General features: G+C 45.3%; 1 protein-coding gene across 1 annotated transcript; it reads left to right on the top strand.

Moving 5' to 3' along the window:
• Window positions 1-319: 319 nt before the first annotated feature.
• On the top strand, window positions 320-22,539 carry METTL11B (methyltransferase like 11B). Its single transcript, XM_034780007.1, has 4 exons — window positions 320-545; window positions 5,511-5,686; window positions 18,003-18,252; window positions 22,131-22,539. Exons 1-4 carry the CDS (start codon window positions 392-394, stop codon window positions 22,403-22,405), a joined length of 855 nt encoding a protein of 284 aa, XP_034635898.1. The 5' UTR covers window positions 320-391; the 3' UTR covers window positions 22,406-22,539.
• Window positions 22,540-24,211: the final 1,672 nt, after the last annotated feature.

Below are 24,211 nucleotides of genomic sequence, written 5' to 3'. Positions count from 1 at the left end.
GATATGCCAAAGAGGGAGAGGAAGCCACTGCACAACAGCCATGGTCCTTTGAAGTAGAAGCTAAAGAGATTTTAAAAACTAATCAAATTAGAGCGATCCCTCTGGGAGCACATATACATTTACCCTGGCTAAGCAATATCCCGTTTGGGTTTTTAGCACTTTCCAGCAGCTGCTAGTTTAGGAGGGTGACACTGGAGAGATTATTCTGAGCAAGTGCTAAGAGCCAGCACTTCTCCCCGCTCCATTCCCAGACACTCCCCCTCCCTCCAATATAGAATGACAGAGGACTGCCCTGGTTTAAATCACACTCTCAGCCTCTTGGAAAGCACAGGTCCCACTCAGAGCACAATCCAAGCAATTCCCTCTCCCCATCCCATAAACCATCATCACCATGGATGGTAAGGGAGCCCATTTAGCTTTTAAGTCACGCTGGCGCAAGACGGACGAGGAGCTCTGTCGGCACAGCATGTCTTTTATCCTGCACAAGGCCATACGAACAGATTTCTTTCAGAGTTACCTCTACCTACTGGAGCGGCTTCCCCTCGGTGAGTTATCTGTGTGTGTCTGTCTGTGGACAGTGCCTAATGCATTGTGCAAGCTGCCAGAATACAAATAAATTGATAATAATGATAAATAGCTCTGCGAAACCCTAGCACGGACAATAAGGGGCTATACAAGCCAGTCTGTTCCAATCCTTCAGCTACCACTGATCTGGCATCACAGTTTATTGTATCTTGGTGCCACAATGGTAAGCATCACAGAAATAGGTGAATTGGCAGATGAGATCTACTTTGCTTGCAGATGCGGTTAATGCTATTTTTTTCCCAGTCACAGTTAAAATAAAAAATGTGCTGGGAGTTTAAGGATGAAAAGCTGCATTGTGTGTGAGTGTGAAAAACAGAGAGAGAGAGAGAGAAACTGGAGCAGACATGCTTTGCTTTCTGGCTGTCAAATGTTCATATTTGTTATCTTTCCAGATGTCCATATCTTTGATCCAAGTCTTGCTTTGAAGAGTGGAAAGGTGCTTGCGAAACAATGCTCTCCCACAATTCACCCAATCCAATTATTTATTTGGTTTCAAAGTACTTCTGGAAGGAAGGGTTAATTTATGGACAGATTTTCAACAGGAGCTGCTGAATGCCAAGTGCTGAGCCACTTTTTTAGGAAATAGTGGTGAAATAGGATCTGAGCTCTACTGAAATGTCTGGCCCCGAATATGTAAGTTTTAGGATGTCCTACTTCAATTCCCGAAAGCCACAATTGTCCTGATGACAATCAAAAAGAAGCCTGGTTTTGACTTAGGGCTGCATTATTTTAAGATGGTCACTTTGTCAGCTGCATACTGCAAGCTACACTGAATGTTAGAATCACATCAGTTAGCGAGGGAAAGAACCTTTTAGGTGACATCTTGTTTATCTTATCGGCAGGACATTCGTTCTTGAGGGTTTCCGCCACATTCACAGGCAACAGATCACCTTCACTGAACATGTGCACCTGCCTTTGACACCAGTGGGAATTCTGTTAGAGATCAAGGCATTTATAGGTCTCTTATAGAGTGGAAGCAATTGTGTTTTGCACTATTTCTATAGAGCTGCTAAAAAGACAAACAAAATGTGCACCATCTGAAGTGTCCCATAGAAGATAAATTCTCTTCACCCTAGTCATTCTGTGCTCTTGTCCCAAAGTGTAGCAATGATTCATTAGCTATACCATCGAGACAAGCTGCCTTTCCACTTTTCAGGGTTTTCATGGCTGTGGTCAACTCCTCTGTGTTGAGCTGCTCATTGAGGACTTTGTTGTCTGAGGAGTTAGCAAAGTTCCTGCTTGATTTGTTTAGCTTTATCCTTTGCTTTGTGGGCTGGTTTGTCGGTTGGGATGAGTTGGTGTGCAGCTTGGTTGGCCCATTCTTTTTTTTGCTATTGTTTCAATCATCTCCCTTCAGCTGTTGTGCTGCTCATTTCCAATCTCTCTCATAAGCTCACTGGTTTCTTCACTGAATGGATCCAGGTCACAAAATTCTGAATCTCTCTTATATTGTCGGCTTGCCTGTTCTGAAAGCCCAGGTGTATGTAATGTCCAACATCCCCTCGGGATGTACTTTTGGGCACTCTTTCACAGCAGGGAGACAAGTTCGCCATAGTGAACATAGTGCTCAGTTCAAAGGTGAAGCCTTCCCAGGAAGCTTTTCTGAAGTAGAATCTTGGCAGGTGCTTTGTTTTCCTGGGTTGCACTGCAGCCTCTAATGTCACTTGCGCTGGTCTATTATTGCCATAACCTCCCTTCTGAAGTTGCTGGCATTTTCAGAGGTCACAAAAGCTAGATTGGGATAGTACCCCTTGTTCCATCCAGTGCTTTGGAAGGCACATTTGTCCTTGAAGTCATAGAGCAAGGTCAACTTGTTAGTTGCTGCCCCCTTCTCAACTTCTTCCCCTTTGTTGGGGAATCCCCAGATGGTTTTGTGACTGTTGAAATCGCCTGTGACAAGACATAGTTTTACAGCAGTGGAAGGACAGTTGGCCATGCAAACTGTTCATGTGGTGATTTGTAAACAGAAATTGCTGCCCTGATAAGTGCTGTTGTACCGTGGTGCTTCACAGCAGTGTTTTTCCACCAGTCTATTGTCACGTAAAAGTATTGTGCCGCCATAAATGTTGCTTTTGATGTTCACAGCTATATGCATGCCAGGAGTGTTTGGTGCTGTTGCCTTGCCATCTGTCAGTTGCAAGCACACAACATCTGTTTTCATGCCAGATAGCATGTCAGCCTTCTTCGCAGAGAACCCCTCCACATTGAAACGGACAATTTTTAGTGCCATCTTTGGCTGAGAAGTTTATGTTGAGATCTATGTCTGCGTCTTCTATTGTGGTCTCAGTGGGCATTGCCAGATTTGGTCTCTCTCATGTTTAGCTGCAATGGGAGTCACAATGTGAATGTATCTGACACAACTCCTGGTTGGCTTGATGAGTGGGCAAAAACATGAACTGCGCCTCTTTGGGAGGTGGTGCCAGTGGAGAGGGGAAGCCAGAAGGTGGTGTGTAGCTAAGGGTCCATGAGAAATTCAGGGCCAGACTCCAAAGATCTAAGATCCTGAGCAGCATGTCACTCCCATGTGATCACCTTTAATTGGGGTCACACTTTGAGTGTTACTGCTCTGAATAACAGTAATATGTGCTGCCCCTTTCACACAAACCCCAGCCCTGAAGCACAAGCTGCACATTCATTCCTCTCCTTTCCATCCATCAGGAGAATGTGAAACTCCATCTCTTGACAAGCCCAATAAAATTGTTCTAGAAATCATCAATGGAATCTCTTAAGTGAGATCTTGTAAAGCCAGTATCCCGAGCCTCAGTTCCACTAGCCTCATCAACAGTGGCTGCAGTGTACAGAGAAAGGGGATACATGGGTAGAAGGGCAATAGTCCCTGGAGGAAAGGACAACAGCCAGTGGATCCTTCTATTTCCCAGGGTCTGACAATCACCATGGTCAAGATTTGCAGGGGATCAGCTGCTGCTCCCTTGTTTTTAATTCCTTTAGTGAAATGTTTCTTTGGAGTATGGAAAATAACCAGTGGAGTGTGTCAAACCCGGGTTTGACCCTTACTGGGCTCAGCACTCACTTGTGGTATAAATTTCTCAGGCATAACATAAATGTGTAATGGATTAAAGCTTTAATAGTATCCGCTCAGCAGTCGGCTTAAGCAGGTGATGACAAGAGGGGCTGGTAATGCTGCTTTTGTTGGATAAAGGATATCCCTGGCATGCTGCGTATACGTAACCCAATAGCACTATTTTGCTCCTAGTGGTCTTTGGTGGTAATTATTCCGTATTTTACTTCCTTTGCCCCTCCCCCATTTGCCTCCAGGATGTCATTCTGGTGCTCAGGATGGGCAAGCACACACTTATTCACCACTGAGCTCCTTGCCTTCAGTAAATACAGTCCATGCTCATTCATGAATTGTGGCCTACTCTGGTCTTCCACAGTGCAGTCTCACTCGCCTGTTCAGAGACCAGGCAATAATTACAGTCATTGACTCCTTAGAAATGTAAAAGTGCAGTACACCGAAGACAAAATCATAAGAGTTGCAAGCTACATAAACTGCATTCCTTTCCCATCATTTTATTTATTTAGTCTACAGGGAGGTCTGTGTTTACATTGTGGCTGAAGGTACCTAAACAGACGGACATTTGGCACTTGCTCACTTCCAGTGCTGCACGTGTATTGGAGATGCACGACCTATGGTAAGACTGGCCACATACTGCACTGCTCATGAGTACTTGTTGCAAATCCACACCAGCATTAGCTTCATCCCTACCTCCTTGTTACTTCCTATTCACAGGCAGTCATGTGATTGGGTCTTCATTCACAGGAATGTTTGGGAACAGCTCTTTTTCATGCAAGGAAAAGCTACATTATCCGCCTTCAAAGACCACCTCAAAACTCTCTTTTGCATTGATGCCTACAAAAAAACAACAACTTGACAACACTTAGGTAGAGACCACTGTCTCGCATGCTGACCAATGTTGTCTCATTGTTTCCTTATACTTCCTATCTGTCTGTCTGTATCTATCTGTTGTCTTTTACTTAGATTGTAAGTGCCTACAAATACTCAAAAAGGGTAAGTACGAAAAACACAGAACATTTAGGACAGATCTCAGTTAATGAAAGAAAAAGGGAAAAGTATCAAATATCAAGTTGAGAATTCATATGTCTTAGACAGCTGCGAATCTACTATTCCTGGTCACTAGCAGACCATGTGATAGTAATATAGAGCCCAAACATTTAAAAACTAAACAATGAAAATAGAAACTCCAAACTCTGGCACCTATTGTGTCACCCTCACCAATTACATATCCCTCCTCCTTTTTGATCTGTGGTAGATGAAGATTTAGGGACTGATGCACCTTGCACCGTATATAGTCATTTAAGACCGGACCTTGCAATTAACTCCACTGGTGCCAAGCAGGAAGAAAATATTACAGAAAGTCATAGAATTCTTCACTCAGTCACACTGGTGGGACCGTTTTACTCCTGCTTGGCACACACTTTGCACACTTATAATCAACTACACAAGGTGCTGGGTCTTGGACTCTACAAACCAATTAGCCTCATCTCGGGGTACCTGTACACTGCAATCAGAGGTGTGACTGCAGCACGTGTAGCCATACCAGAGCTAGCTTTGATCGAAGCAGCTTAAATAACAATAGAAGTGAAACTGCAGCAGCACGGGTTGTACATCTGTGGGTACGTACTTGAGCAGCTGGCTCATACTGCTGGGACTTCTATGCTATTGTTATTCAAGCTAGCTAGATCAAAGCTAGCTCAGGTAGGTCCATATGTTCACAGTCATCCTTTTGATTGCCATGTAGACATTCCCATAGTCTAAAACTGTTTATTCCCACATTCAAAGATCTTACGCGTGCGCGCGTGCACACACACAATCCACTAAGACACCCAATCAGACCATGGAGTATCCCATTATAAATAAATAATAATACACTTTCTGTTTGCAGTGAAACTTTATGCTTTAACGAGCGAAGTGATCAACGGCGAGATGCAGTTCTATGCCAGAGCCAAACATTTCTATCGGGAGGTGCCAGCGACAGAAGAGGGCATGATGGGAGATTACATTGAGTTGTCCAGTACGGACATTGAATCCTCCAGGGAATTTCTTAGGAAGTTTATTGGGGTAAGTCGTCCGCTCCCATCTTTGGCAAGAAGCAGGGCTTGTGTCATAATTACATGCATCATGCCCAGTCCTTCAATTCTTAGGTCCTGATCCTGCAAAACACACCATGCAGGTGGACCCAAGCACTTGCACAGAACCCCAGAGTTCCACGGAGGTTAAGGGGTGGTTCTATTTGTAGGATTGGGGCCATACATAGGCAAAATTCTCACTGGTTTCAGTGGGAGTTTCACCTGTGTAAATGCTACAAGGTCAGATCTAGTCTGTTCAGTGAAGTAGGACATGATATACCAAACCAGACTAATACTCCAGCTAGCCCTACCCTGTCTCTCTCAGAGCCTGTTTCTAAATGTTTCTGAAGAAGTTGTGAGATACCCCATATGATAGGCTGGGCCTTTTTAGGGCCAGGGCTTTTTCAGAGACGCTTCCCTCTTAAAAGTCTTTCCAATTACAGGGGCGCTCGCTGTCTGAGTCATTCAAAAGAGTCTCTCCAGCATGGGGCATGGACTACTTGCAGGTTTAAACTAATGTAAATGGCGGATTCTCTGTAACTTGAGGTCTTTAAACCATGATTTGAGGACTTCGTAACTCAGCCAGAAGTTAGGGGTCTGTTACAGGAGTGGGTGGGTGAAGTTCTGTGGCCTTCAATGTGCAGGAGGCCAGACTAGATGATCATGATGGTCCATTCTGACCTTAAAGTCTATGAATCTATAGAGGTCTGGCTTGTCAATGAAGGTTAAGTACAGTTAGACCCTAGGTCAGGGCTTATCTCCAACCCCTCCCTGTTGTAGTGGGCTTGTACCTGGTCTGGAGGGCCCTTGCGTGTGGCAGAGGTTTGCAAGCCATCTTCCTCCTAGCAGCTCTGTTGCAAGCGTTGCTGCCTCTGAGGCCCAGCCACCTTCCTCTGGTTACCCCCCCTTTTCAGTGACAGACTCTCCCTTTTAAGCTCATTTCCTACACATGGCACAGGCTCTGCAGGTGCACCTATTTAGTACTCGTTGAGCCCAGAGGAGCTCGTTAGTGGTTTCCTGATTGGGATAGGGGTGTGCCGCATCCCACCCTCTATTAGGCAAACATGGAATAAGCTGCCCATAGAGAATTTTTTTTCCTGACCTCAGTCACTTAGGGACAGATTTTTAAAGATATGTAGGTGCCTAAAGATGCAGATGGGTGTCAAGGGAGATTTTCCAAAGCGCCTCGCTGGGGATGTGTTCATTATCCATACTAATGTCTTAAATGTTTGTGCAACCTGCTAAGCTTTCGGCCTCAGTGATATCTCGGGGCAATGAGTTCCATGAGTTAATTAGGCTTTCTATAAAGAAATATGTTTCTTTATCAGGTTTAAATATATTGGGATGGAAAGAGGTGGTAGTTTAACAACACAGAACAACACTACATAGCAATGTAGGGCAGGAAGTGAGAAAGAATATTGTACCCAATAGAAACTACTGGGGGAATATGTCAGTGCAATAGAATTGCCTGAACTAGTAAATCTGTATTAGTAATCATAATAATTAATTATTAATTATTAGTACACTAGCACCTAGAGGTCCCAAAACAGATCAGGACCTGTACAAACACATAATAGTCCCTACCCTAAAGAGGCAAAGGATGGGAGGAAGCAATTTGCCCAAGGTCTTAGAGGAAATCAGTACCAGAACCAGGAATCAAACCCAAGTCTCCTGATTCCTAGACCACTGGCCAAGTCACTAGACCACACTACACTTATTATGTTAGATGTGCTCACTTCGTATTAAATAAATGTCTAACCAATAGTCATAAAATTGCAATCGAGAGCAGCAAAATAATTTTTCACTTCAGTCTTCTCATGCTGGGTAGTGTTGCAGTGGGTTTGCTCCACCTCTGATCAGCATAAAATCTGATGACTAGCAATGACTTTACTCTCTTGTACTTTAAAGTTCTCTGCTGCTTTGCACTGAAGGTAGCATCATACTTTGTCTGAGAGGCCATGTGCTCCAATTTACTGCTTACAGACCTGGGAGCCAAGAACCCCTGCATTTAAACTTCAGCTGTGCCAGTGACTTGCTGTATGACCTCCTTAGGCCAAATTCTGCCCTTTGCTACACCCTAGGCCAGTGGTTTTCAATCTGTGGTCCGTGGACCCTGAGGGTCTGAAGACCTATGGGTATGTCTACACTACGAAATTAGGTCGAATTTATAGAAGTCGATTTTTAGGAAGCGATTTTATACAGTCGATTGTGTGTGTCCGACTAAGCGTATTAAGTCGGCGGTGTGCGTCCACAGTACCGTGGCTAGCGTCGATTTTCGGAGCGTTGCACTGTGGGTAGCTATCCTACAGTTCCCACAGTTTCCACTGCCCATTGGAATTCTGGGTTGAGCTCCCAGTGCCTGATGGGGCAAAAACATTGTCGCGGGTGGTTTTGGATACATGTTGTCAGTCGCCCCTCCCTCTGTGAAAGCAATGGCAGACAATCGTTTCGCACCTTTTTTCCGTGCCGGCACCATACTGCTTTCAGTAGGACTGCTAACGTCATCATCCAACCACTGCTTTCGCTGCAACTCTGCTCTCCTGCTCTCCTGGTGCCATGAATCCACCTCACAGGTTCTCTTGTCATTCTTTATAAATATCTATTCTCGTGGCATCCCATCGTCATCCACCACTTCTGCTGCAACTCTGCTCTCCTGCTCTTGTCTTGATAGTGAATTTCTCTAGGTTGTCTGTCATGGGCTCCCGGGAATGTGTGTTCTTCATCAGGAAATGTGTGCTATGCTAACCATCGTCATCCACCGCTTCCGCTGCAACTCTGCTCTTCTGCTCTCCTTCAGACGCCATACCACAGCGAGCATGGAGCCCACTCAGCTCACCGCTGCTGTTGTGAGCGTTGTAAACACCTCGCGCATTATCCTGCAGTATGTGCAGAGCCTGCAAAATCAGGTGAGGAGGGGATGACAGTGTGATCACGATAGTGATGAGGACATGGATACGGACTTCTCTCAAAGCACGGGCCCTAGCAATTTGGACATCATGGTGGTAATAGGGCAGGTTCATGCCATGGAACGCCGATTCTGGGCCCTCAAAACAAGCACAGACTGGTGGGACCGCATAGTGTTGCAGGTCTGGGATGACTCCCAGTGGCTGCAAAACTTTTGCATGCATAAGGGAACTTTCATGGAACTCTGTGACTTGCTTTCCCCTGCCCTGAAGCACAAGAATACCAAGATGAGAGCAGCCCTCACAGTTGAATTACCGTTGGGGATGCTGAAATGCCTATAGTTATCCTTGGGGACCCAGCCTACCCCTTAATGCCATGGCTCATGAAGCCATACACAGGCACCCTGGACAGTAGTAAGGAGCAGTTCAACTATAGGCTGAGCAAGTGCAGAATGGTGGTAGAATGTGCATTTGGACATTTAAAAGCTCGCTGGCGCAGTTTACTGACTAGGTTAGACCACAGCGAAACCAATATTCACATTGTTATTGCTGCTTGCTGTGTGCTCCATAATATCTGTGAGAGTAAGGGGGAGACGTTTATGGCAGGGTGGAAGGTTGAGGCAAATCGCCTGGCGGCCAATTACGGGGTGATAGTTCTGTTTGTTTCTCCTTGATGAAAACCCGCCCCCTTGGTTGACTGTACTTCCCTGTAAGCCAACCAACCTCCCCCCTTCGATCACTGCTTTCAGAGGCAATAAAGTCATTATTGTTTCAAAATCATGCATTCTTTATTAATTCATCACACAAATAGGGAGAAAACTCGCAAGGTAGCCTGGGAGGGGCGGGGGAGGAGGGAAGCACCGGGTGGGGTGGTGGATGAGGGGAGGACAATGCCACACTACAGTTCAAAATTTATTGAATGCCAGCCTTCTGTTGCTTGGGCAATCCTCTGGGGTGGAGTGGCTGGGTGCCTGTAGCCCCTCTCCCCCATGTTCTTGGGTGTCTGGGTGAGGAGGATATGGAACTTGGGCAGGCGGTTATACAGGGGCTGCAGCGGCGGTCTGTGCTCCTGCTGCCTTTCCTGCAGCTCCACCAGATGCCTGAGCATGTCAGTTTGCTCCCACATTAGGCTCATTAGCCTCTGGGATGGAGATGATAGGGGGAGCGTAGAAACATTTGCAGCTGCGGGAGGAAAAAAAGGGAGAATAGTATGTAAAAAGATACATTTTAGAGAACAAAGGGAAGACTATTTCACACTGAATCAAGCGATTCACATTATATAGCATATGTGCTTCACCCACCCCCCACCCCCACTGTGTGGCTAGTATCAGGGAAGTTCCCTCTCAGCCAAACGCGAACAGCTCAGCATGAACGGGCCTCCACCCACCACATGGCAAAGCCTTTCAGAGTACCTCCATGAGAGCTTCATGGAGATGTCCCTGGAGGATTTCCACTCCATCCCCAGACACGTTAACAGACTTTTCCAGTAGCTGTACTGGCCACGAATACATCCCAAGCCTTCAGAGAAAATTAAACATTAAACATGCTTGCTTTTAAACCCTGTATTATATTTACAAAGGTACACTCACCAGAGGTGCCTTCTCTGGCTTCATGGTCCGGGAGCCCGCTTTGGCAGGGTTGGGAGGGTATTAGCTCCAGGGTGATGAACAGTTACTGGCTGCTAGGGAGGAGGGATTCTCCGCTTGCCTGCTGTGTGCTTGCCTGCTGCAAGGATTCTTCTCCCCATACAGCGATCAGATCCAGTACTTCCAATCCAGTACCTCCATGCTGGAGCTCTTTTGCAATTCTGGGACTCCATAGTCACTTGTGCTGATCAGCTTGCCATGCTGGCCAAATAGGAAATGAAATTCAAAAGTTCCCGGGGCTTTTCCTGTCTACCTGGCCAGTGCATCTGAGTTGAGAGTGCTGTCCAGAGCGGTCTCAATAGAGCACTTTGGAATAGCTCCCGGAGGCCAATACCGTTGAATTGTGTCCACACTACCCCAAATTCGACCCGGCAATGTCGATTTCAGTGCCAATCCCCTCGTCGGGGAGGAGTACAGAAACCGATTTTAAGAGCCCTTTAAGTTGACAAAAATGTCTTTGTCGTGTTGAAAATTCCTGGTGCTTCAACAATCTGCAGAATTTCTCACGGGGAGTCTTGATTCTGTCACAGAATTGTTGTATTCTGAAACCAAACCAGATTTTTCAGAATCTTACCCTCCCTGCTTCCATATGCTGTTTTTGTTTTTCGGCTCACTGTGGGTATGTCGACATTGCAGTTAGAGATGTGAATGCAGCACAACTAGAGATGGATCTAGATAGCTCAAGTAACAATAGCAATGAAGCCATAGCAGCATGGTCAGCTGCCTGGACTATCCCCACCCAGTGCCCTGGGTACATACTCAAGAAACTAGTTGGTACAGTGCTACTCTAACTAGATCAAAGAGAGAAATCATATTCTGTGCATCAGGTATGATGACAGATACAAAATACCTAGAGATAGAGTTTTTGTTTCTGTTTTTAGCCAGGTCTGTCTGGCATACTGTACTCACAGAACATGATGCAGAGATACCCTGAATGCCCAAGACCCAATGAGATGGAATCTTGCAGGGTTTGCTAGTTCTGATGTAGTTTATATGATCCCCTCTGTTTAGTTGATTGTAGTCCTGAGGTTTATGTTCTTTTCAGATCCCCGTAAGTTGAATCTAAGGGCAGGTCTACACTACAGGGTTAAGTGGACCTAAATTACGCAATTCCAGCTACGTGAATAATAGCTAAGTCAATGTAAGTTGGGTTGACTTATTGCGGTGTCTACACTGCGCTGGGTTGACAGGTCTCCTGTTGACTTACCTTACACTTCTTGTTCCGGTAGAATACCAGAGTTGACAGGAGAGCGATCAGTGGTCGATTTAGCGGGTCTTCATTAGACCTGCTAAATTGACTCCGAGTGGAACGATTGCCACAGCATCGATCCATGGTAAGTGTAGACAGACCCATAGTCACATACACTTATGTTCACTGGCTTTCTGTGGGGTGGTCTTCACTGCAGAGTTAACTTGTGTTATCTACATTCAAGTGACTCCTCTCAAGTTAGTCTAGCTGGAGTGAGAGTGGCCACACTGCAAAATAACACTCAAGCTGCTGTATCCACACCGGTATTGCACTAAGTAGGACTGTTGCTAGGACTTCTGGGGATACATCCCATGGTTCTTTCTGCTGCACTAAGCTGAGTCCCACTATGAACTCTTTTCCAGTATGGAGGTGAACTTGTATGTCCTATCTGGGCATACAAGGGGAATTTTGGGAAGGCATTGGAGGACTATCAGTAGCTCAGGAACACTAGACATTAGTCCAGTTGTGTTGCCAGAGTCTAGGTCAGCGTGTTACAGTGGAATCCCTGATGACCCACTGGCAGAGCCCTCTGCCACTGTCAGGGCCCTGGGCTGGGACCCGGTGGAGTAGGGTGGGCCCAGGTCCCCTTGCAGCTGCCTCACCCTTGGGATGACCACCTACCCACCTTAGGCTGGATGACCTACGTTTGCTTACTTCTCTGCCCTGCGCCAGGGCCAGAGCCCTGAGTCTGCTAATTCCCCTATTGAGCATTGCATTTATAGGTACAACATAATGAGGGGGCGTGGCCTCCCTCTGAGACTGATGGGGAGGGATGGCCACTAACCACTACATGATGTTATTGGCTCATTTGTTGGATCTGAACGCTGAAGGATAGGGCATGGTCATTATTTTATTATCCAATTAATGCCAAATAGTTTGGCCTAGTATTCGGTGTATAGTGAATCCAAACCCAAATACTCTCATGCCCCAGTCTTCTCTCTGCATCCTGTTACTCCTAGAGCTGACTGAAGTCTTGTCATCAGAATGTTTTTTGACCAACAGTGGCTTTTTGACCAAAATGATTTTTTTTTTGGTGTGGAAAATTTTCATTTGGGTTGAAGTTTTCCAATTGTTAGATGACAAAATGGAAATTGAGTATTTTGCAGTAAAAGTTTTCAATTCTCAGTAAAGTTTTTGGTGTCTGAACACTGAAAATTTTTATCAATTTTTTTTTGGTTAGTGAATTATTTTCCCTTTTTAATTTTGTGTTTGTCAACAAATTTGAAAAAATATAAACTTTATGATTTTTTTGTGGAAAAATAACTTTTTTCTTTTTTTTTTTTTAACCAACTCTAGTTCCTCCCTCCTCACCTGCAGCTTTCCCCCTGAGACAGGAAGCAGTAATGGAAAAGTTCCTGTGTTCTAATGCCTTCTCTGCATTCCTTTCCACTGCTCCAAGGCCTTGAGCAGTGATTCCATAAGCCTCTGCCGTGGCTGCCTGTGGTGGGCTGTATAAACTCTGCACTAACAGAGAAGGAGCTTAGGAAGCTCTGTGCGCTAAGATAACCCTGCCAATCATGCATGGTAAGTAGGAAAGCTTTAAAAGGAGGAAGCTGCAGTCCGCAAGGGGGAAGCCCTGAGAAGGGGGCACCTGGAGTAGCTCCTGAAACAGCAGGAAGAACCTTCACTCCAGAAATGCCCCCAGCTCTTCAAGGAGTCCAGTGAACTTCAGGGACAAACCCGATAGGTAAAGACTAAGGCAGCTATCCAGGCACCTCTGAAGTAAGATGGTGCCTCTGCCATGTCTGCTTTTCACTGATCTCAGAAAGGGCTTGTTTTGTGTTGAACCTGCACCTTTGCTTTCCCCCTACCCATCAACCAAGCAGGGCCCGCAAGGGCAGGACCCTCTACAAGAACTAAGAGGGTACAGCTTGTACTGGAGTAACCCAATGATGGTCACTGGGTATGGCAAGAATCCAGAGCCCCACTAGGGAAATGCCCCAGAAAGACTCGTTTTACACTGCCATATCTCTAAGGAGCTCCATGATCCCCGCATTCTGCTACTTGCCAGAGCTTTTGAATATGTACATCTCCTATAGGATAGCAGCTTAGGGGCTGAGATGGCATGAAGGAACCAACCAGCAGAGTGCTTTCCATCCAAACACAAGTCTGGTCAAAAGTCTGTCTTGCAAAACTGTTTGACAATGGAAAATTGGGTTTTCAACTCAATTAAGCTTTTTTTGCTAAAAAGTGTCTGCTCTCTGTGGAAAATTTTGATTTTTCATTAAAATACAGGGCACCTGAAATTCAGATGATTTCAGCTGAAAAGCAAAATATTTCAATATTTTGATTGAAAAAAACAGCAATGCCTCATGGGAACTGTAGTTCAAGTGGTTCATGCTCACATTCTCCCCTGTAGGCGGGCCTTCCAGGTCAGACTACATCTTCCATGATACACCACTTTCTCCCCTCTTGCTGAGGGAAGCCTCATAGGGTGCTTCATAGGGGGCTGCTGGTCATGGTGCATCATGGGAGATGAAGGAAAAATCAGTTTCACACATACAGAATGGGAAGAGACTGTCTGGGAAGGAGTACGGCAGAAAGGGATCTAGGGGTTATAGTGGACCACAAGCTAAATATGAGTCAACAGTGTGATGCTGTTGCAAAAAAAGCAAACATGATTCTGGGATGTATTAACAGGTGTGTTGTGAGCAAGACACGAGAAGTCATTCTTCCGCTCTACTCTGCTCTGGTTAGGCCTCAGCTGGAGTATTGTGTCCAGTTCTGGGCACCGCATTTTAAAAAAGATGTGGAGAAATTGGAGCGGCTCCAGAGAAGAGCAACAAGAATGATTAAAGGTCTTGAGAACATGACCTATGAAGGAAGGCTGAAAGAATTGGGTTTGTTTAGTTTGGAAAAGAGAAGACTGAGAGGGGACATGATAGCAGTTTTCAGGTATTTAAAAGGGTGTCATAAGGAGGAGGGAGAAAACTTGTTCACCTTAGCCTCTAAGGATAGAACCAGAAGCAATGGGTTTAAACTGCAGCAAGGGAGGTCTAGGTTGGACATTAGGAAAAAGTTCCTAACTGTCAGGGTGGTTAAACACTGGAATAAATTGCCTAGGGAGGTTGTGGAATCTCCATCTCTGGAGATATTTAAGAGTAGGTTAGATAAATGTCTATCAGGGATGGTCTAGACAGTATTTGGTCCTGCCATGCGGGCAGGGGACTGGACTCGATGACCTCTCGAGGTCCCTTCCAGTCCTAGAATCTATGAATCTATGAATCTATGAGTCTGGCCAGACAGCTCTGCCTAACAGAGAATGGGAGCATAAGGTACCCAAACTACAACTCCCATGAGGCAGTGTGGTTCCATTTTCAATCAGAATGTTTTGGTTTTTGATAATGCACTGAAAAGCCAAAAATGAATAATAATAACGAATGCTCTTTGGCTAGTGAAGAGTTCATGGGACAGGCATTCTCCACAGGCCAAGGACATTCTTAATTAGCCAAAGAACATTTGTCATGTTCATTTACATGCTGTTCACTAGGTGCATGGACAATATCTAATCGTATGTAGATTAGTAGGTACATTTACAGAGGATGAGACAGTCCCCTTACAAGGAACCCTGGATAAGAGGCAGACTAAGGAAGGAGTTTTGTGACCCTAACTTCTCTGATGTGAATTTCCATGTGACCTACTAGCAAGTCCTTACAGGCTGGAGACCGACTGGCTAAGTGGCAGTTTGGCAGAATAGGGCCTGGGGATTACAGTGGACGAGAAGCTGGATATGAGTCAGCATAGAAGAAGGCTAATGGCATATTGGGCTGCATTAGTAGGAGCATTGCCAGCAGATCAAGGGAAGTGATTATTCCCTTCTATTCGACACTGGTGAGGCCACATCTGGAGTATGGCATCCAGTTTTTGGCCCCCCGCTACAAAAAGGATGTGGACAAATTGGAGGAGTCCAGCGGAAGGCAACAAAAATTATTAGGAGTCTGGGGCACATGATTATGAGGAGAGAGTGAGGGAACTGGGCTTATTTAGTCTGCAGAAGAGAAGAGTGAGGGGGGGATTTGATAGCAGACTTCAACTACCTGAAGGGGGGTTCCAAAGAGGATGGAGCTAGGCTGTTTTCAGTGGCGGCAGATGACAGAACAAGGAACAATGGTCTGAAGTTGCAGTGGGAGAGGTTTAGGTTGGATGTTAGGAAACACTATTTCACTAGCAGGGTGGTGAAGCACTAGAATGGGTACCTAGAGAAGTGGTGGCATCTCCATCCTTTGAAGTTTTTAAGGCCCGGCTTGGCAAAACCCTGGCTGGGATGATTTAGTTGGTGTTGGTCCTGCTTTGAGCAGGGGGTTGGACTAGATGACCTCCTGAGGTCCCTTCCAACCCTAATCTTCTATGATTCTACTAAATATTAGATCTGGTCTGATGAATGCATCAGTAAAAAGCTATGATAGAACTGGTTGGAAAACAGGGATTTTTCCTGTGGAAAATTTTGGGTTTACCCTGTGCAGGACCGAGACACACTCTTGCAAGCAAGGTCAGATTAATCTTCAGAAATGGACAAAGCAGGACAAGTAGAGTGAGTGGCTGTGGGTGAGATCTTTCCAGGCCTCTGTGTTTATTCTACAGCTACCTCATGTAACTAGATGCACAGCCAGTATATTTATAGCCATGATGTCGTCCTTGGGACTGTCCTTTGACCTTAATAATCTGCTGAATTAATCATTGAAAGGGGGCCCAAGAAGTGATGATATACAAGCCTCTGACATGATTTATTCTTAGTCTTGTTGGAGGAGGTGGTTTAATAAGCTGATAGAGCCAAATCCTTCCTTGATGTATCTTTTTTGAAAGGTATGGAGTTACAGCAGGGATGACCTTGGCCCTTAGCTTTCATTTCAACACTGAGTTACATAGGAGAGGGGAGAAGGTGTTTACATTTGTCTCCAATGTGTTTTCTTTAAAGATAAATTAGCTTGGAGGAGTTCCAGTTTCACAGTTAATGCCTGCACACTGCTAAAATTCCCGTTTTACAGCAAAACAGCTTAAGAGCCCTTGTATAGCTAGAATAGAAGCTGCTGCTATAATTAAGCGAGAAATACATCTATTAGAAAAATCCTTTTTCAGCAGCTCATTGTTACTTTCTCATACACACACTTTTGGTGCTGAGATTGATCATGTCCAATCTCTGTACAGAGATGATGTTTTTTAAAAAATGTTCAGCAAAATCAATTTGTCCATTTTTGAATTCTATGTATCGGGGATGGGGGGGATACATTTTCCCCATATGAGTCAATCCTTTGGGTGGTCAGAACTCAACCATGCCTGTATTGCATTTGTTTAAGCACAGTGTGTTTTGCAGAGATTAAATGTATGCTTAAATCTACTGTTAAGGTTTAGCTGTCTTCAGAGGACCGTGGGGTGGGTTAGTTTTGGTGGATGGGCAGGTGTGAATAGATGAGAACTGAACTTAAAAGGACTTGACGAAATGGGTGAATGTTTTAGGAAGACTAAGGACTCGTGAAAACATTATGTTCACCATTGTGCCAAGCAAAAGACTCCCTGCTTTGTAGGAATGAGCACAAGTCTGGGACTTAGGTAGTCCCAAGTTCTAGTCTATTGTCAGGGACTTGTCACTTAAACATTCCTTAATTAGGCCTCCCAGCATTCCTAAGCTGTATGCAAATATGGTTACCTACAGATGGGTAAACTGAGCCCAGACAGGTTGGGTGATTTTCCCAAGGCAGGGGCATAGCGACTGGAGGGAGACATGTCCCCCTCCAACATTTTACTATCCCGTTGATGGACAAGGTGGGTGAGGTAATATATTTTATTGGACCATCTTCTGTTGGTGAAAAAGACACGTTTTTGAGTTACACAGGACTCAAAAGCATGTCTCTTTCACCAGCAGAAGTTGGTCCAATAAAAGATATTACCTCATCCACCTTGTTTCTGTAATATCCTAGGACTAACATAGCTACAACAACACTGTAAATATCCTGTTGATGGTCATTTGTGGCCAATCTTGTCAGCTAACTTGATTCTTCCCAATCATGCCTGAACATGATAAAGTGCTATAATGAAGACAAGCCCCCACAGGGGAACTTGATAGAGCCATTCAAAGTTAAGAGTTTAGTACAAGACCCTGTCCCACTGACCAAAACCAAAAAGGCATGCCATGAAGTTAATGACCAGTAAATGCAGGCCACCTGTGAAACTCCCTGCCACTGGGGATCACAGAGTTAATGATCTGGATAATTTTCTGTCTGGTAATGATATTTCTAGGTTTGCATGTTAAGCTTAGTCAGAGCTCATGCATTAGACTGTAAGCTGATTGCAGCAGGGGACAGGGGAGAATTTCCATCTGTGCTGACACTACCATCAAATTCTGTACAGCACTGCAAAACTGACTATGTGCACAATGAGGCGTCAAGTTTTCAGTGTCAAGTATACAATTGTGATGGAGACAAGAAAGTGGATTTGATGGACTAATGGCGTGATCCAGCGATCCTCCTGGTGGTGCTATACCTGGCTTTTAAATGATTTTCTTGTACTCCGCAGGGCCCTGGGAAAGCTGGCACTGAGTGTGCCCTCGACTGTGGTTCTGGGATTGGACGGGTCACTAAGCATGTCCTCTTGCCAGTTTTCAAGAGTGTGGAACTGGTGGATATGATGGAGAATTTCCTGGCTGAGGCCCAGAACTATTTACAGGGCAAGAAGGACAGAGTAAAGATGTACTATTGCTACAGCCTCCAGGAATTCACTCCAGCCCCCCAAAAATATGATGTCATCTGGATACAGTGGGTTTCAGGTTAGCTCACCATGAATTTATATATATAATGAACCATACATATATTGCATTAAAATACATGTTCAAAGAATGTTGAGGTTGCAGAGTCAGGTACTCAAAAGTTAGGAAATGCCTGAATTAAGGTTGCCAGGGCATGGGCACTGGCAGAGGTGGGGCACTGAGAACACAGGAAATACAGTTTCCTTGTTTTCAGTTCTAGTGCACCATTGCGGTCCCCAGCTGCCAGGAGGAGCAACTGCAGGAAAATACTTTTGCACCCCAGCAGCCCTGGAAAGGCGCATGCTCAGTCACTGTGGGTATGGCACATTGTAATCTGGTCATCATGTTTATTATGGTAGTGCCTAAGGACCAAGCAAAATGGAGCTAGGTGCTGTACAAACACAATGCATTAGATCAGGGGTCGGCAACGTTTGGCACGCGTCTCGACAGGGTAAGCACCCTAGCGGGTCGGGCAACTTTATTTACCTGCTGACGCGGCAGGTTTGGCCGATTGCGGCCCCCACTGGGAGGAGATGGCAAGAGGGTCTGTTTTGGAGTGAAGCAGAGTAGAAGAGCTTGGCTTGTTTAGCCTAACCAAAAGAAGGCTGAGGAGAGATATGATTGCTCTCTATAAATATATCAGAGGGATAAATATCAGGGAGGGAGAGGAATTATTTAAGCTTAGTACCAATGTGGACACAAGAACAAATGGATATAAACTGGACATTAGGAAGTTTAGACTTGAAATTAGATGAAGGTTTCTAACCATTAGAGGAGTGAAGTTCTGGAACAGTCTTCCAAGGGGAGTAGTGGGGACAAAAGACATATCTGGCTTCAAGACTAAGCTTGATAAGTTTATGGAGGGAATGGTATGATGGGATAGCCTAATTTTGGCAATTAATTCATCCTTGATTATTAGCAGGTAATTAGGCCCAATGGTCTGTGATAGGATGTTAGATGGGGTGGGATCTGAATTGCTACAGAGAATTCTTTCCTGGGTGCTGGCTGGTGAGTCTTGCCCATATGCTCAGGGTTTAACTGATCACCATATTTGGGGTGGGGAAGGAATTTTCCTCCAGGGCAGATTGGCAGAGGCCCTGGAGGTTTTTCACCTTCCTCTGCAGCGTGGGGCATGGGTCACTTGCTGGAGGATTCTCTGCACCTTGAGGTCTTTAAACCATGATTTGAGGACTTCAATAACTCAGACATAGGTTAGGGGTTTGTTACAGGAGTGGGTGGGTGAGATTCTGTGGCCTGCGTTGTGCAGGAGATCAGACTAGAATCATTAGATGATCATAATGGTCCCTTCTGACCTTAAAGTCTATGGGTCTATAAGTCTATGAGAAGAAACTGAGGCAGGAGGATCAGCCAATCTGAGCAGGGCAGAGAAAGAATGTCCAAAGATCCCTGGTGTGGCTGCTTCTGTTCCTATAACAGGAGCTCCCTGAAGATGGAGCAGGCTTGGTGCAGATGGACTCCGCAGAGAATTTAGCTGCCAAATTTCACGTTCCTGGAGGTATTAGGCTAGGCCCTCCTCAAGCGCCCTCGCAAGGAAGGAAGGTGCTTTGCAGATGCCTGGCCTCAGTTTCCTTCCCAACTAGGGTGACCAGATGTCCCAGTTATATAGGGACAGTCCCAATATTTGGGGCTGTCTCTTATATAGGCACCTATTACCTCCCACCCCCTGTCCCAGTTTTTCACACTTGCTCTTTGGTCACCCTACTACCAACACTCCTCCAACACTCTCTTGGACTGAGAATACCCTCGTCATGGAGTAATTTATCATTATACATGTCTCAAAGGCATATAGCAAGTCCCATATCGTAACTCCAAATACCTCTGGCTCTACTGCCTTTTGTCACTCACTTCTCCCTCAGTCCCCAATCTCCCTTTAAGGGGAGATATCCTGGGCTTGTCCCTATCATCCCCTAATGGAGTTCAAAGACTCAAACAAAGCAACACTGCAAACAACAGCCACTCACCCTGGGGTTAGGGAAGGGCTTACACCCCATCTGGGTTCTTTCCTTGCTCTGTGTGTGGACTGAAACCACAGGGCCCTCTAGGCCTTCCTTCACCCCAGTACTCACAGAGATTGGCAGGTAATGTCCCCACTACTGCTCTGCAGACCCCTTGGCTTCCTTCAGCCTCTGTTCTCTCCCTCTTCCCTGCCCCTCCTTATGCAGGACAATGGCCACAGGAGCACTCCCTGGGCTCTGGAGTTCCTACCACCCAGGACCCCCTACTTCTGGCCTGTCTCTCTCTCCTCCCTGGCTCTCAAGCCTCCTTATATGTCTTCTGACTCCAGGTGCTACCCTGCCCTCTAATCAGCCCTAGCCAGGGCACACCTATTTAGTCACAAGACTGAGGCCCTCTCCCTTAAAGGGGCTCATGCTATGGTGTGAATTCCATTAAAGGGGCCAGTTCAATTGGTGGTATAGTCAAGCACATAGCTGCCTTCCAACCAGTTGATCTGAGTTTGATTCCTCACCAATGCAGCAGTGTGGCTTTACCAAGGGTCATGGTGGATTCTCCATCACTGACCATTTTTACATCAAGACTGGATGTTTTTCTAATGGATCTGCTCTAGGAATTATTTTGGGGAAGGTCTCTGGCCTGGGTTATACAGAAGGTCAGACTAGATGACCACAATCATCCCTTGTGGCTTTCGAATCTCTATGAATCTATGAAAAACCCTGTGACTCTGGTTCACAGCATGGGGGCACTAGAGCTTTGTAACTAAACATTTGTACATGTTTTTAAACATGGGGGGGGGGGGAGAATCAGATTTTTCCCTCAACTTGGTTTTGGAAACGGCGGAACCATTTTTGCAGAAACTTAAAAAAAAAAAATTCTTTATGAGGCAGACACATGACATGGACTATTTTAACCCAAATGGTTAAGTCTGGCAAATTTTGAAGCAACTGAAAACAGGATCTTATAATGGAAACTGTTACGCTAGCTTAAGTATAGATGGCTCTATCAGCTGGACCTATGACACAAGTGATGGTGTTATTATCTTATCTGCAAATGCTGTGGAGTGAACCGTGCTTGCCAGGAAAAGAAGCCGTGGAGTCAGGCTTCTCAAATACCTGCTGTGTGTGAAATAAAGAGGCAGTAAGGTTGTCAAACTCTTTGGATCATCCAGCTTCAAGTGCCCCTACTGGCAGCTGAGTGCAACAAGAAAATGGCAAATTCAAGGGTGTCCTTAACTGCTTACGGACAAATCAAAAGCACAAGCCTGGGACATTAATATGCTAGCTACCATGTCCCATCCCAAATCTGAGCAAAGTTAAGAAATTAAAGCTGTAGGGAGAACAATGTGGCTCATGGGGCAGGGAATCTAGATCCACTTCATTCTAAATGGGAACATGGCATGACTGTGAGCCTTTTAATGAGAAGTTTTACTAAATGAAACAAAATGAAATAGGTTTAATCACATTGATTCATGTTTATGGAATGGGAAGTGACCTGTTTCAGGTCATCTCATACACTTGATGGTTGGGTGATTTCAGTGCATTTGGTGTACCCTTGCGTGTGCACAATTAACTCTTTAAAAACACTAGCAATGACATGTTGACCCAACGGCCTGCTCCCAAGCCACAACATCTGAGAGGCTAAGGCCTCGTCTACACTAGAAAAGGTTTGGTGGCATTGCTATACCAAACTTTCCTAGTGTAGATTCAGCTTATAGAGCAAAAGAGTGATGGTATAAGGAAGAACACCCGGTGTCCTATGAGTCTGTCTCCTGCTCTCATCCTGGGAAACACTTCTATTAGTTACTTTGCTTCAAATAAATGGAGTATAAATAAGCTGATGAAGTCAAGATCCAGCTGAGATGAGTCCAATCAGATGGCACTGGAATGGTGAACCACAACCCATTTCTGTCTCTTCACCTGTAGGATACCTAACGGATAAAGATCTCCTGGAGTTTCTTATCCGGTGTCAAAATGGCTTGAAGGATAACGGCATTGTCATTCTCAAGGACAATGTGGCCCGAGAAGGCTGTATCATGGACCCATTGGACAGCAGCGTGATCCGAGATCTGAGCATCCTCCAGAGCCTCGTTGAGAAAAGTGGATTCACCATCCTGCAGCAGGAGAGGCAGGAGGGCTTCCCTGAGCAGTGTGTCCCCGTCTGGATGTTGGCCATGCAGAAGGTCCCTGGCCTACCCTGAAAGGGGTTGTGTGTGGATATGAAGCCCCTGAAACATGACTGATGCTCAGGACTTGCGATGAGAGGAAGAAGAGAAAATGTCTGCTAAAATCCCACTATTAGTGTAGCTCTATTACTACAGCTACAGGGCTCTGCCCCCCCCGAATGATCATGAGAGTAACTGCACCTGAACCAGGGCATGCCAGGAACTACCCTGTTCCCAAAACCAGGCTGTCTCGTCTTCACATCTTCTACTAATAGGCCTCCTCTCTGTGAGATTTCTATTTTGTTAAAGGGATAAAACTCATCTGTGAGAAAATAATTAGGCTAAAGCTTTCCAAAGTGACATGAGAGTCTCAGATTTTGGGTGCCGCATTTGAGACGCCATAATGAAGCCTGTTTTTTTCAGAGGCTGGATGCTCAGCTCTTCCTGGAAATCAGGGCCCCTTTAGAAGATTCAAGTTGGACATATACATTACTTCTCTTCTGAAAATCTCAGTTTAACTTCATATCTGTGTGGCTAATAATACCATAGATTATTGGAACTGAAAATGTCAGGAGTGTCTAATCTATTTACTGTCAGTAATGCTGTTTGTTTATTTATTTATTTATTTTTGCATTTCACTCAGTTTGGATGGTGAAACTAATCTGGTCAATTTCATATTTTTAAGTCAATTTCACTTCCTTCTTCCCCTGCCCTAGAAGGATGCTGTTATATTAGGATTCTCAACACTTCTGGGGAAAGTGTCAGTGACAAAGATCTACATTGTAAAAAGCTGTTTGCACTGAAAACTTTGCAAAATGGTTTCTACGTGTATTAAGTTGCGGAAAACATTTGTTCTAAAACCAAAAGCTACATTCACAGCAGAAACTGCTTGGGTTACATACAACCATGAGGTCCTTTCTTTCCCACTGTTGCGGGTTTCACTGAGAGGCCAGCAGGCCTAGTGGGCAGGTCATGGCCTGTCAATTTCTCAGTGCCCCCAAAGTTCACCCACATGTACTGGGTTGGTATGTAGCGGGACCCAGCCCACCATCTCCATCAGGTCCCAGCCCAGGGCCCATGGGGGAGAGATGTGGAACATGTTGGTTACCTCCCTGCTCTCTGTCTGGTTTGGCGTGTAGGCACAGACCACTTTCTCCCCAGTGGGGGTTCCCAGTCAGTGAAGACAGCATTTTGCAGCTGTCTTGGTAGTGTCCAATTATTCTCCCTCTGCAGAGAGTGGGTGAAGCCTCTACCCTCCTGGTTGAGTCTAAGCCACAGTCCAGTCCCTCTCCCGTGGATCACTTTGTCCCTAGAAGCTTCAAATTTTCTTCCTCCCTTTGAACAGCCTCCCTGCTTGACTATCCGAGTCCCCTTGTGAGCAGGGACAGGGTCCACTTGGCCCAGTACTGCTCCATCAGTCTCTGTGGGAGGGTGTCTCTAAATCCCATCACACACATATTCAAAACAAGTCTGACATGATATGCAGGGCTAATGGAATTTCAAGGGGTATTAACAGTGAGGCTAAGGGATGTTACTAGTACAATATTGGATTAATTAACTGTACTAAGCTACGGAGGATGTTACTTTAACCCAAAGGCATCTATGATTTATATTTAAACAGCTTGGGTTTGACATTACTAGTAATCATATATCCCCTCGCCTCTGTGCTATCCAGAGATTATACACAGAATAGCTTCTTGTTTCACTTACACATGCACAAGGAGAGCTGGAGAAGTTCCAGTTCATGAAGGATTTTGAATTTTCAAAATTTGGCTTCATTACGAATCGGAGTGAAAACTGAACATTTCAAAATTCTCTGCAAAAGAAAATGCCTGGGAGAAA

This window comes from Trachemys scripta, chromosome 8, assembly GCF_013100865.1.
Source record: "Trachemys scripta elegans isolate TJP31775 chromosome 8, CAS_Tse_1.0, whole genome shotgun sequence".
Classification (NCBI taxonomy): Eukaryota; Metazoa; Chordata; order Testudines; family Emydidae; genus Trachemys; species Trachemys scripta.
Note: the sequence above shows the minus strand (reverse complement) of the source record. Positions and strands in the feature narration are given on the sequence as shown.

Excerpts from the sequence above, each read along its gene's own strand:
- METTL11B (XM_034780007.1), top strand. The coding sequence starts at position 392 with ATGGATGGTAAGGGAGCCCATTTAGCTTTTAAGTCACGCTGGCGCAAG. Across the intron at positions 5,687-18,002 it reads TTCTTAGGAAGTTTATTGGG|GGCCCTGGGAAAGCTGGCAC; the intron begins GTAAGTCGTCCG and ends TGTACTCCGCAG. Across the intron at positions 18,253-22,130 it reads CTGGATACAGTGGGTTTCAG|GATACCTAACGGATAAAGAT; the intron begins GTTAGCTCACCA and ends CTTCACCTGTAG.